The sequence below is a fragment of the Diabrotica virgifera genome, chromosome 3 (assembly GCF_917563875.1).
Source record: "Diabrotica virgifera virgifera chromosome 3, PGI_DIABVI_V3a".
Lineage (NCBI taxonomy): Eukaryota > Metazoa > Arthropoda > Insecta > Coleoptera > Chrysomelidae > Diabrotica > Diabrotica virgifera.
The window spans coordinates 155561198-155575678 of NC_065445.1; the positions used below are offsets into that span (position 1 = coordinate 155561198).

Consider the following 14481-nt stretch of genomic DNA (forward strand, 5'->3'; position numbering starts at 1 on the left):
GGCATTGTAACAACTACCCGTGCTAAAGGCCATTTTAGAGGAGGTACATTATCCTCTCTCAGAAGAACTAAGTCATTGACTTTTACGTTTTCCCTTGGTCGGGACCATTTTGGAGAATTTTGTAACCGGTTCAAGTAATCAACAGACCACTTTTTCCAGAAACTTTGTTGTATTTTTGCAATTTGCTGAAACATGGATAGTTTATTTTCCGGAATTTTTTGTAAGTTTTGCTCAGGATGCGCTGACAGGCTGGAGCCAATTATAAAATGCCCAGGACTGAGAAAGGTGTAATCTGAAGGGTCGCTGGACATGGAACAGATAGGCCTTGAATTCATCACAGCTTCAATTTGAACCATGACAGTGTAAAACTGTTCGAAAGTGAAAGAAGAACAGCCTATTAGCCTACGCATATGATATTTTGCGCTTTTTACTGAAGCTTCCCAGAGCCCAGCCCAATGAGGAGATCTAGGGGGGATAAACTTCCATGAGGTTTGATTTTCAGAAAGGTATTCCATAATGGTTTGAGAATTAGACTTATTTTGAAAAAATTTGTATAAGTCATAGAGTTGGTTTTTTGCACCAGAAAAACATGTGGCATTGTCACTGTAAATGACGGTTGGGTTACCACGTCGGGAAATGAATCTCTTAAGTGTTAATAGAAAGGAAGAAGTTGTTAGATCAGAAACAACCTCAATGTGCACAGCTTTGGTCACCATGCACACGAAAATGGCTATGTATGCCTTGATTTTTGGCGCTTTTCGGAGTGAAGAAGATTTTAACAGAAAGGGTCCACCATAATCTACACCCACTTTTTGAAAGGGTCTTGTTGTAATGGACAACCTATCTTCAGGTAAATTACCCATAAGCTGTTGTGCAGGAGCACACGAAAATCGGAAACATATGGTGCAGTTGCGAATGATTCGTTTTGCTTCCTTTAGACCATTGAGAGCCCAGAATTTCAAACGAAGATTTGAGAGAACTGTTTGCGCACCAGCATGTCCCAATCTGAGATGTTCATTTTTGATGATAAGATTGACGATAGGATTATTGGAGGGGAGCAGTATCGGATGTTTTTGCAAATAGTCTATGTCGGGACAGTTCGTAAGTCTGCCTCCAACTCTGAGAAAATTAGAAGAATCTAAAAATGGTTTTAGTGACATGAAGTTTTTATTCGAAATAAATTTGTTATTTTTAAGCGCCGAAATTTCTTTTGAAAATGCATCACCCTGTATTTTCTTGATGATGAAATCCATTGCATAATTTAACTCCGCAACAGAAAGAGGTTCAGAAATTTTTTGTTTTTTACAATTAGAAATAAAACGAAATACGTACGCTACTGTACGTTTTAAGCGTGAAATATTTGAGAAACGTGAGAAAATTTTTATCCAGAAATTTTCCACATTAGAATTTACCACGAGGCTTATTTTTCTTTCCTCGGGTAGGTTTTCGAGAACTTTGTCATTTACTAGATTGGAAACATTGAAATTTTTATCTCGCAAGCATTTGGGACCTTGCCACCAGAAGTCGGCTATTGAGAATTTCAGAACCAGACATTCCTCGAGAAAGAAGGTCTGCGGCATTTTGCGCAGACTTTATGTGAAGCCATGTAAAGTTTTGAGTCAACTCTTGGACAACAGCTACCCGGTGAGCCACGAAAACCGACCACCGACTTGGATGACTTTTACACCACGACAGAGCTACTTGGGAGTCTGACCAGAGGCTGACTGAATGAAATTTTATAGATTGATTTTCAAAGATAGAAATTATTTTTGCAACAAGTTTTGAAAGAAGAACCATTGCGCACAGCTCAAGCCTAGGAAGTGTTACCGTCTTTAACGGAGTTATCCTTGATTTGGAAGAAACTAATGCACAAGAGATGGTCTCATCCGAATAGAAAGTTCTTAGGTATACGCATGCGCCATAAGCTGCCATGCTGCTGTCTGCAAATCCATGAAGCTCAACCTTCAGAATTATTTTTTCAGAAAAATAGAAACGAGGAATTTTTAATTGTTTTAATTGTGACAAGTCCTGTAGAAAGTTGTTCCAATCGTTTAGAATAGTTTTGTCCGAAATTTCTGTGTCCCAGTGAATTTTTTGCAGATAGAGTTTCTGCATAAGCATTTTGCCTTTAACAATAAACGGATTGATGAGTCCCAGAGGGTCGAAACATTGCGCTAACGCAGATAGGATTTTTCTTTTTGTTATTGGTGGGCAGAAATTATTTTCGGGGACGGAAATTGTCATTTGGTCTTCCGCAGGGTCCCATTTTAGGCCTAGAACCTTACTGGAAGTGGAATCGAAATTTAGGTCATATTCCTGAGTAGTATTTTTTGAATGTTCTGGGTTGATTTGTTGTAGGAATATGGATGAATTTGAATGGAATTTATGTAAGTAAACCCATGGCGGTTTAGAACAGAATTTAATTGCTGAAGTATTTCGAGCAATTCTTGAATATTATTTGACCCACATAAACCATCATCTACGTAGAATTGGTTTTCGAGAAAATGCGAGGCCAATGGGAATTGAACTTTATTTTTATTTGAAATTTCTTGCAAGACTCTCGTCGCAAGAAACGGGGCGCTATTCGTCCCGTATGTGATAGTATTTAATTGAATACATTTTATAGAATCGTGGGTATCGTCCCTCCATAGAATATTTTGTAGAAAGCGTTGATCTTTGTTGATCCACGTCTGTCGAAACATTTTTTGAATGTCACAGGAAAATATGAATTTGTATTGCCTGAAACGAACCAGAATGTCGAATAAATCGGGTTGAACCTGATACCCTTTTAATGAAATGTCGTTCAGACTTTTTCCTGTAGAGCTTTTACAACTAGCGTCCATGACGACACGCAAAGTTGTACTTTTATTTTGTTCGTTGATGACACATAAATGTGGAATAAAATATTTTTTGTCCGAATTTTCATTTACGAACGAAAGAGGTACATATTCAGCATGCCCTAAAGAAATATATGTGTCAATGAAATTTTTGTACTCGAAAAATAATTTTTTATCTTTTTGGAATTTATTTTCGAGTGAAAGAAAACGCCGTTTGGCTATAGAAAATGAATCACCCAGTAATTGGTGTTCTTGTGCACTTTTTAATGGAATATCTACTTCAAAGCGTCCATTTTCAAGGATCTTTGTTGTAGTTTGAAATATTTGTTCGGCCAGCTCGTCAGCTTCCGACAGAATAGGTTTTTGAGAAAGTTCTTCCATGTTCCAGAATTTCGTGAGCAGCTCGTCCGTGCTACACGTAGAAAGTAGAGCAACATCTCCAGAAGCATTGTTTGCTACTGTAGGTGCCGTCAAGTGAGGAGCAATCACGCCGGCTATTAGGTACCCCAGATGAGAAGCCTGCAAAACTGGAAGCCTAGGGCCCAGAGGAATTATGTCAGGAAGAATTAAGTCGTAGTACAAATCAGCCCCAACCAAGATGTCTACCTGACTAGGTTTGTGATATGAATCGTCGGCGAGAAAAACGTCCCTTGGAATTGGTAATTTTTTTGTAAGAATGCGGAACTGTGGAAGATTGCAAGTAATATTTTCTAAGATGGCACATGAAATTTTGAAAAACTTTTTATTATAGTTAGAATGCATTTTTATGTTGACCATCTTTTTTGAAACCGAATTACTTTGGCCTATGCCAGAAATGTTTAGAGATATGTCATATGGCTTGTAGCCCAGCCTATCAGCGAGACACTGGGTACAAAAGCTATTTTGACTTCCCGTATCGAGTAACAGTCGGGCCGTTAAAGGTTTCCCGTTTTTGTCGAAAATGGTTACTTTGGCCGTAGCTAGAAGTATGTTTAAATTTTTTACGGACAAAGCAGAAAAGGAATTTGTAAACGGTTCTTGCCCTTGAAACGAAGGACCTTGAAAGTTTGAATTTGACGAATGTTCGCTTTCGTAATTGTTTGAATTTGTAGAAGTGGACGGACTTTCATTTTTATGGGTCGTAGAAAAAGTATTATGTTTACCCGAATTATTATTTGGTGCCATAATGTGCAAAATTGTATTGTGGCGCCTTTTACAAACGATACATACATGTTTTGATGAACAATCTTTAGAATTATGCCTACCTAGGCAGTTTACGCAGAGACCTTTTGAATTCACGAATTTTATTTTGTCATCATGCTGAATGTTTTTGAAAAAGTGACATTTGTAAATTTTATGACCTTGCTTTTTGCAGAAAATGCAATAAAAATCAGAAACTAAATTATTTGACGTATTATTTTTATCTGAATCCTCTGATGTGTTATTACTGGATGCATGATGTGAAACTTTTACGTTTTTGGCTTGCCTAGGATTTGTATTTTCCAGGCTTTCCAGAACAATGCACCTTTTTTCAAGAAATTTAAGAAGAACATCCAATTTTGGTACATCTGAATGATTTCGCTCAGTTTCAAAAAGTCTCCTTGTTGAAAAATCTAATTTGCTTTCTAGCAGGAAAACTAAAATTATATCAATGAGCTCTGTACTTGAAAATTGCAAATTTTTTAGCAATTGCATATTTTTTGTTACGGTAGTTAGAAAATTTCTGAGGGCTTGCGGTGAGCTGTTTCTCAGTGTAGGAATGTCTATAATTTCTGTTAAGTAAGAATTTATGATTGTGACCTTATTCTGATAGCGGTTCTTTAGAATATCTAAAGCAATCGAAAAATTTTCATTTGTGACTTTCAAAGAATCCACCAACTTAAGAGAATCACCCTGTAGGTAACTTTTCAAATAAAGAAACCTTTGGATGTCAGAAAGGGACTGATTTTGTATTATCAGTGTGTCAAAGAGCTCAAAAAAACTTTCGAAGTCCCCTATTTTCCCGGAATATTTGCATATGGTTATTTCCGGGAGCTTTACGGCCACTTGCTTAGCGGCAGCGACGCTCCCTGTATTGGTAATATCCAATGCTCTAATCGAACTTTGTATTTTTGACAGAACCGCAAAATAATTTTCTTCAAATATGGTACGATCACATTTTTGAGAATCGTCCAGGAATTCAATTTCATCCTGTACGTTATTATAGTCAGAGAACAACAGGTCTTGTAAGCGACCTTCTCTTGTTTTGAATGAGAAAACATCTTTTTCCGAGTCATGGTTTGCTTCTAACCACGTTTGAATTCTATTAACAGAATCTAGAATGGAATGCTTTTTGTTTACTAATTTATTTAAACCTTTTTTTGCTCATTGTAATAACTTTAATTTGTTTATTTTTGAATAAAATTATTATTTATTTTTGAATTTTAACAAGCATGTAATATTAAACCAAAAATTCAACCCTGAATAGTTCTTTAAATAGTGTTTAACTTTATTAGAGTATCATTTCGCAAGAGATCTTTGAAAATTAACTTTTTGAATTTACATATATAGAAAAGTTTATTTTGTACGTCACCCCTGGGCTCTTGGTACTTGAATGTGGGCTGCTTTTCCTGGAATCAGCTAGTCCTTGAACACCACTTCTTGAAGTAAACTATTATCACTGTTTTTGTTCACAGAATGTTTATTTGTCCGTAGAATAAATAACGCAATCACTTTGTCTCTTGGAATTATTGTCTATTCGACGAGAATATCCGAAAAACGCGACACTTATAATGTCTTTTAGAAAGAGTTGGCATTAGCCAGAAATGTTTTTTAACAAAATAATAGAATTAGATAGAAACTTGAATTGAGTGTTTTTTGGCCAGAAAAGTTCGGTCGATGGATCAAATGTGGCTCTAAGGGCCAAATTCGGCTCTTAGAAATAAAATCCGGTCTCGGAGGAACAAAATGGAGGGACGCCGGTGTTCAACATTCCTCCATGGAGAGTTTGGAGTAGTTCCAATGTCTCTTTCCAGCGTTTTGCACTTGCAGTAAGTTCAATGTGTCGCTAAGCCTTCGATAGCTAAGAGGAGAACTTTTAATGAACCGTAAGATGCTGTAATTCTGGCCTGTTGAATTGTTAATGTAAATAAAACACTTTCTATTTTGCTATGACTGTAATGAAGTTGAAAAGGGCAAGAAATAGAATTTTACATGTGAACAATTGAGTTAACAACTTATCCGTGAAAGACGCCACTACACATATATTTACACTTTGTACCGGCTTTTTGCTAATTGCGGCGTGAAGAATTCTCTTCGAAAAAGCGTAAATGAAAAGAGGTTTTTGCGTACGTTCTTAATGAGTGTTGATAGTTGACTGACTGTTGCACCCCGCTCTTTCATCCCGTTAACAAATATTTCCGTTGGGTGCTTTGGGTAAAAGAGAGGCGGAGATTAACATTCTTGGAAGCTTTCACTGCGTAATGGAATTATTTTATGGTTGTTACAGAGGCGGCGCGGAAATTTGTTGTTGGTGAAATAGAATTTATTTTGGGTGGAGAATACAGTTCTCCAACAACCGTGTAATTTTTAGGATCAACCCGAATTGCATAAAAATTTGGACGGCTTGTGCCGTTGGTTGCTTTTACTCGGGAGGTGACAGTCACCCCTAATTGGGGGTGAAAAACCGCGCGTTTAAAATAAGTACGGAGATGGATAAATTGACTAATTCTAAGCAATTTTAGTTCTACAGAATTTTAACTTAGTTAATACTTTTCGAGTTATTTACGATTGAAAGTACAGTAAAACCTTGATATAACGAACTAATTGGGGGGACGGGGTGTCCGTTAAAGCCGAAAGTCCGTTATTTAAAAATAGGCTTAAAATAAATCAAAAAACTTTTTTTGAAAATATGTGCACTGTACTTATATAAATAAAAAAGACAAAACACAAACAAGTTGTATTTAATTGTCTTACTCGTGAAGTGACGTTTGCTGTTTGATATCGACGCGCTTGCTTTCGGTAATCCGGCTTTGAAAAAGGAATCAAGTTTTGTTTGCACTTTCGAAGTTTGCTGTTTGCTATAATCACTTCTCTAAAATTATGCTGCTTTCTTGTATCCTATGCGTTATCTTCATCGTGTAATACAACCATTACTTCATCTAAAAACTGTCAGCATTATCTTCGTTTGGTTGCCAAAATTACTCCCTGATCCATGAGTTGAATAAGCGGTGTTGTATTTTTTTGATTTTTTGCTTTCTTCTGAACGTAGAATATTTTCAGAGGGATGAGCAGGAACGTTGTCTACAATCAATAAACCTTTCACCTCTTCCAGCGGTATACCCAGTTTCTTCTCTCAAAATTTTCTCACTGCAGATACAAATTCTTAAAAAGGAACCAATTTTTGATCTTGTCCTTGCTGATTTTTCTTAAAGAATTCGATTTTTCTTATGTTTTTACGTTTAAACTTTATATATATTTGAAGGGATTTTTTGTCCGTTATATCCGAAGTCCGTTAAATAGAGGTCCGTTCTATCGAGGTTTTACTGTATTTATTTTTCGACAAAAAAAAATCACGTTTTCAGGCAATTTTCACAAATAACTCAAAAGTAAGTATTTGATCGAAAAAAATATTCTTAGCAAAAATGTAGCATAATATAAATAAATGAAAAAAATTGTGAACTCATAAAGTCTATAGACCCAGCAAATGCAAAGTTGTAGCTCATGATAAATACGTTCTTATTCGTCAAATTCCAAATCAAATATTTCAACCTGAAATAACCAAGAAATGAAGCACTTTTCGGGAAAAACCTAGCATCAAAACTAAGAGGGTTATGCTCAAAATCAAGTTGACTCCTTTTTTTTTGGTAAAAAAATTGTGAAAATCTCCCTCTACTTAGCACTCCAAATGAAATTAATCGTTACCGCTTTACAAACAATTTACTTATGTATTTTTTACATGATTGAAGGGGCCTGAACGAGTCACTAATCACGAGTGTATGCAAAATATGAACAGCCATATTTAAACCAAATTTGTCTAACAGAAAAACAAAATTAATCATTTCATCTAAAATTGGTGGAGGAGGTAGTCAAACCAATGGGCGTCGTAAATTATCGCGCCGTAAAAAATCGCCCGTGTGGCCAAAGCCTTAATAAAGTTGGCTCCTTTTTTTGGTAAAAAAAAATCGTGAATATCTCCTCCTATTTAGCACCGTAAATAAAATTAATCGTTACTACTTTACCATTTACTTTATATGTTTATGTTTATACGATCTGTAAGGTTTACCGGTTGGGAGTGCTTAGTTTTGAAAAAAATTGGTTTTAGGCTTTGGCCACACGGTCGATTTCTTACGGCGCGATAATTTACAGCGCCCATTGGTTTGACTACCTTCTCCACCAATTTTAGATGAAAACATTTCATCTAAAATTGGTGGAGGAGGTAGTCAAACCAATGGGCGCCGTAAAAAATCGCCTGTGTGGCCAAAGCCTAAAACCAATTTTTTTCAAAACTAGGCACTCCCAACCTGTAAACCTTTCAGATCGTATAAACAATACACATATAAACTAAATGGTAAAGTAGTAACGATTAATTTTATTTACGGTGCTAAATAGAGGGAGATTTTCACGATTTTTTTTTACCAAAAAAAGGAGCCAACTTTATTTTAAGCGTAACTCGCTTAGTTTTAATACTAGAGAACTTTTATATAAAACAAAATTAAATATTTTTTTAAACGCTTTAAAAAGTTTTAAAAAAATTTTGCTCGAAAATTGGTTAATTTTTTGTTATTTCAAGTTGAAAAATTCGATTTGAAATTTGACGAATAAGAAGAACGTATTTTTGATGAGCTACAACTTTGCTTTTACTGGTTTTATAGACTTTCTGAACATACAATTTTTTTTTGCTTTTTTAAAAGCTACATTTTTGCTAAGAATATATTTTCCGATAAAATTACTCGAAAAATATTGACTTACTTTAAAAATTATATAAAACAAAAGTTTTTTAGAGTTAGTCAGTTGATCCATTTTGGGACTTACTTTAAACGCGCGTTTTTACCCCCGAAAAGGGGTAACTGTAACTGTCACCCCCCAAGTAAAAGCAACCAACGGTACAAGTTCAACTTTGAAGTAAACAGTAAGTAGAACCTAAAACCATATTTTCATGCAATTCGGGGTTGACTGAAAATTACACTCCAAAACGGTCATTTACTGGGCTATTGTTGTTTATTTGTCCCGATCTACAACCCTAAATCCCGATTTGTTTTTGCTTATGTACCGATTAAAAACAAATTGGACCTGGCAACACTATATTTGGGGCACATTGAGAGAATGGGAAGTAAAAGAATGCCAAAAATGGTACTCTCCCTAAGACCAATACAAAAGAGAAGGAAAGGCAGGCCAAGGAAAAGATGGAAGGACAGTGTGTACGAAGACCTGAAGAAAAGTAACATTGAGAGATGGAAAGGACTAGCATTGGACAGAAGGAGATGGAGGGAGGTGGTGAAGGAGTGTATAAAAAGACTAAAGTGTAATTAAATAAAATTTATAAGTTATATAAGTTATATTAAGTTATTTATTATTTATGTAATCAGATATGTAAACATTTTAGCCCTAGGCCTACAAGGCCTGTTGCGCTTAATAAATAAATATGAGCATAAGAGATGCTGTGTTCGGCTTGAATGTGCTGGCCCATAGATGCATGGACATGAATCAGGATATGCATTTATGTTTTGTAGATTTTGAAAAGGCATTTGATAAAGTTCAACATAAAAAGCTTGTGGATATATTAAAAAGCAAAAATATTGACAGTCGTGATACAGTTTTGCAGACGATACAGTAATAATATCGGATAACAACAATGAGTTACAGAACGTTATGCAACGCCTTAATGAACGCTGTCATGAGTACGGACTGAAGATGAATTTAAAGAAAACTAAATGCATGATCATGACTAAATCAGCACACTCAAACATCCAATTAACTATTGAAGATGAAGATACTGTAATTGAGAGTGTGAATAACTACAAATACTTAGCTTAGGAACATGGATACCATCAAATGTAGACCAAACCAAAGAAATTAAAACACAATTAAGAAACATTAAAGTTTCTTTGTTGTCGGGATATAAGGTTAGAATATCGCTATGACTAGTGAATAAATACAGAATACTGTATGGTGTAAACTCAGGGGTCGGCAACGTGATGCCCGCGAAGCAATTTTAAGTGACCGCCATTCCTTTCACCATCTTAATTTAAAAATTTAACCAAACAACTATTTACAAAACTAATTAAAAACGGAACTTTAATAATTTAAAGCTTATTCAAAACTAAAGTTTTAAAACTGAATTTCAGCGACATCAATATAAAACTAATAGAACAACTGGCTACGACCGTGCTCACATCTTACTAACCTAACGAACATGATACCAACGCTCCGAGCGGCGCCGGCATATCTATACGCACCGTTATGTTTTCCTCACCCCCGCGCGTCTACTATAACTCCGTCTACCTGCCTGCTACCATTTCATGCGCCACGTGCTAACTAACCTGTGTGAATTTATTCTTATCGTGAATTTATATTAATTTGTAGTTGTAAGTATATATCTGTGATTGTTTAATTCTTTATATATTTATTATTTTACTGTTATTTTAGCCGTCATAAAAGAAAGAAGATAAAGACACATAATTTTAATGTCGAGTGGGAAGAAAAGTTTTGCTTCATTTACTATAAAGAAAAAAGTGTATGCTTATTTTGTAATTCAAGCGTAGCGGTTCTAAAAAAGTGTAATGTGGAGAGACATTTCATTACCACTCACAAAAATTTTAACACAACTTTTCCAATAAACTCGGAGATTAGAAAGAAAAAGATGTCGGAACTTAAACTCAAGTTGATTAAGCAGCAAAACTTATTTGCCAGATCAATTTCCCAATCAACAAAAGCAACTACTGCCTCTTTCAAGATTGCGCACCTTTTGGCCAAGAAAATAAAACCGTTTGTAGAAGGTGAGATTATTAAGGAAGCCACGTTATTAAGTACCGAAACACTTTTTGACGACCATAAAAGTAAAAATGAAATAGTAACAGCAATAAATGGCATCCAGCTATCAGCCAGAACAGTAACTCGAAGAATTGAAATGATGGCTACAGACATTGAGTCACAATTGAACACTGATATTCAAAAAAGTGTATTCTTTTCACTGCAAGTCGATGAGTCAACAGACGTGTCCGACACTTCTCAATTATGTATATATTATTATTATAAAGATGGTTTTCGAAGATTTGATTGTTAAAGAAGAACTTCTAAAAATGTTACCGTTAAAAGGGCGGACAAGGAGTGATGATATTTATATGACTTTTACAAAATTTTTAGAGGAAACTAACATACCTTTGAAAAAATTGTCCTCAATTACAACAGACGGCGCACCTGCAATGAAAGGAAGAAATAGCGGTTTCATAGCTCTGTGTAAGAGAGATCCGATGTTTCCCAAATTTGCCTCTTATCATTGTATCATTCATCAGGAAGTATTATGTTCAAAGGTGATTCCTTTCCAAGATATAATACAAACTGTAACCAAAATTATAAATTCAATAAGAGCAGGAGCTATGCAACACAGATTACTTAAATTATTGCTGCAAGAAAATGGCGCACAATTTGACGATCTGATTGCACGTACATAAGTACGGTGGCTGAGTAAAGGAAAAGTACTTGAGCGGTTTTTAAATTTATTACCTCAAGTAAGAGAATTTCTATTATCCAGAAATGAAGTTTGTCCGGAGTTAGAACAAACACCTTGGTTATTCTAACTGATTCGGCTTGGTTTTTTAACAGATTTAACTGTAAAATTAAAAGAATTAAACTTACAACTACAAGGCAGAAATCATCATATTGCTTCCATGGTAAATGCGGTAAATGCATTTAAAGCTAAATTGGCGCTCTGGAAGTTCCATATGGAGAACAATAATTTATCACATTTCCCAAATTTGAGAATGGTAATAGAAAGTCATTGCGATGAAAATGTTACCACCCATCAGTTTGCCAAACATTTTGATTCCTTGTTGACAGAATTTAACAAAAGGTTCGAAGAATTTTCTGAACTAAAGACATTTTTGATGTTTTCATTAATCCTTACTCTCATAAAAATGAAGATCTGAGTGAAAAGATTTCAACATATTTCAGTATTTATAACTTGGAAATTAGGACTTGGAATTGGAAATTATAAATATCACCAACGACATCCAATTGAAATCATACTGCAACGAAGAGAATTTTTGGAATTTAGTGGATATAAATATTTATCCTTTGTTGAGAAAATGTGCCCTAAAGTTAAATTCCCTCTGTGCCTCGACATACGCCTGTGAATCTTTACCGACGAAATTTACTGATGCTCATTTAGACCAATGCCTGCGAACTGGAAATTCTACTCATATTCCACATTACAACGAGCTGGCCTCAAATTTACAGTGCCAAATATCTCACTAGTTGATTACTTATGCTTATATTTTATATTAGAATTTGATGTGAAATAAAAATTTGCCTATATATTAATACATTTTTTTTATTTTATACTATTTTCATGTTTCCTCGCCGGGGGGAGGGGGCGCCACTTTTCATCAGGTGGTGCCCGCCGAATTTCACAATTTTTGAAATGTGTCCTAGTAAAAAAGGATGCCGACCCCTAGTGTAAACGTTTGGAATAAATTCATTATTTCGTAAATTTCGTCGATTTTTATTTTTGAATTAGGATTTTTTGACATATACATATCATAATAGTGACGTCATCCATCTGGACGTGATGACGTAATAGATGATTTTTTAAATGAGAATAGGGGTCGTGTGCTAGCTCATTTAAAAGGTTATTAAATTATCTATTCAGTAACATAAACACTGACATAATTATTTATACAGGGTGTCCAAGAAAAATTATTTTGAATTAAATTAACTAATACAAAAAGAAGAACGTATGTACTTCATTTAATTCAAAATACATTTTCCTGCTGTCAGAAAACAGAAAAAAATATTTATTTGATAAATAAACATTGCTTTTCGCAATTCAATGTTCAAACTGCCAGGAGGCAGATAGGTGGTAACTTGAACATTGAAATTAAGCAAAAAGCAATATTTATTTATCAAAAAACATTTTTTCTATTTTCTGACAGCAGTAAAATGTATTTTGAATTAAATAAATTACACACATTCTTCTTTTTGTGTCAATTAATTTAATTCAAAAAAAATGTTCTTGGACACCCTGTATAATAAACTTTCAAATGAGCTAGCACACGACCCCTATTCTCATTTAAAAAATCAGGTATTACGTCATCACGCCTAGATGGATGACGTTACTAGTATGATATATATTATGTCAAAAATCCTAATTTAAACATAAAAATCGACCGGTTTCAGTATTTTTCCTTTGAGTCGCTGCCTGGCTTACGAAATAACGAATTTGTAAATTTGAATTTGAATGGAAATATATTTGAACTTTATTCATACCTACAGTTGGAAAAATGAAAGATTACCCATGAACGATCACATCAATGACCTATTTTGTATTTGCTGTCTTTTTCTATAAATGACAAACGTTTGTTATAGAAATAGACAGCAAATACAAAATAAGTTATTAATGTGATCGTTCATGGGTAATCTTTCATTTTTCCGACTGTACCAATGTTGAAGGTAAATGAGATAATGGATATTAAAAGTACTTGTGTGAATGTCGAGGTTGCGTATATAATATGTATAGAGCGTTATATTTATATATAGAGCCATAGGAAGACAGCAATTGTATGGTAATGTCGTCAATTGAGTTCGCTGCTTTTTCATTCTGCACTTAATTGACTTAAGTGTTCTTACATATAAGATAATGCTTTTCAAATAAAAATACCAACACAACCATCTCATCCTCAGATAGAGGCATCATTCAATTGTTCGCATTCTTAAAATAATGCTTAAATAATATAATGATCGACTTTTTTAATGCATCGCGTTATTTCCAGCCCATGAGGACTTTAATAGATCTAGGTACGTGAAATAGAATGTGAACTAATGGTACGGGAGCCCAAGCGGGGATTTTTGCAGTTACTCGAGCGCGTCAGATTATTACATGATGAGAAACCTTGTACCCTGTAAATGTACCTCTACCATATATTGGCTCTTAATACAGGGGAGTTCGTTAAGGGGCGAGGGGGTCCAAAAAAAAATCTATCCTTAGAAAAACTAGAAATCGTCAGATTAAGATAAGGTACGTTAAGTACCGGGTGTCCCAATAAGAATGGCTCTCGGCCATATCTCAGGAACCGTTTATAATAGAGCTTTGAAATAAAAAATTTTATAACAAAAGTTGCCTCAGGAAAAGCCTGGAAATTATTTTCATAATTGTGGGTCCACCGCTAGAGGGCGTAATTAAATATCAAAAATTAAAAAATCTAAATTTTACAAAATTTTCCTAATGAAGGGGCACTGGAAATCCGATTATTGTATTCTTCATAAAATTCTGCGCATATTTGATTTAACAAGTTTAACTCTACTTTTGCAAATAAGAGGTGGGGGTGAGTGGGAACCTTGTTATGAAAAAATGGCTCTAAGTCCGGTTCTGCTAAATCAAATTCTGCAAACTGGGTCTTGTTGAAGACAGATCTTTTTCTTCAATGTAAGTGTGATAATTTTGAACCATCCTAATAAGTAATAAGCCAGC

General features: G+C 34.8%; 1 protein-coding gene across 1 annotated transcript in view; it reads right to left on the minus strand.

Annotated features, from left to right (window-relative positions):
- Positions 1-4001, minus strand: part of LOC126882595 (mitoguardin) — a 100429-nt gene extending 96428 nt beyond the window's left edge. Inside the window, exon 1 of the mRNA XM_050647568.1 lies at positions 3635-4001. Coding sequence (XP_050503525.1) covers positions 3635-4001 — 367 coding nt within the window. The remainder of the gene's footprint in view (positions 1-3634) is intronic.
- Between the last annotated feature and the right edge of the window lie 10480 nt (positions 4002-14481).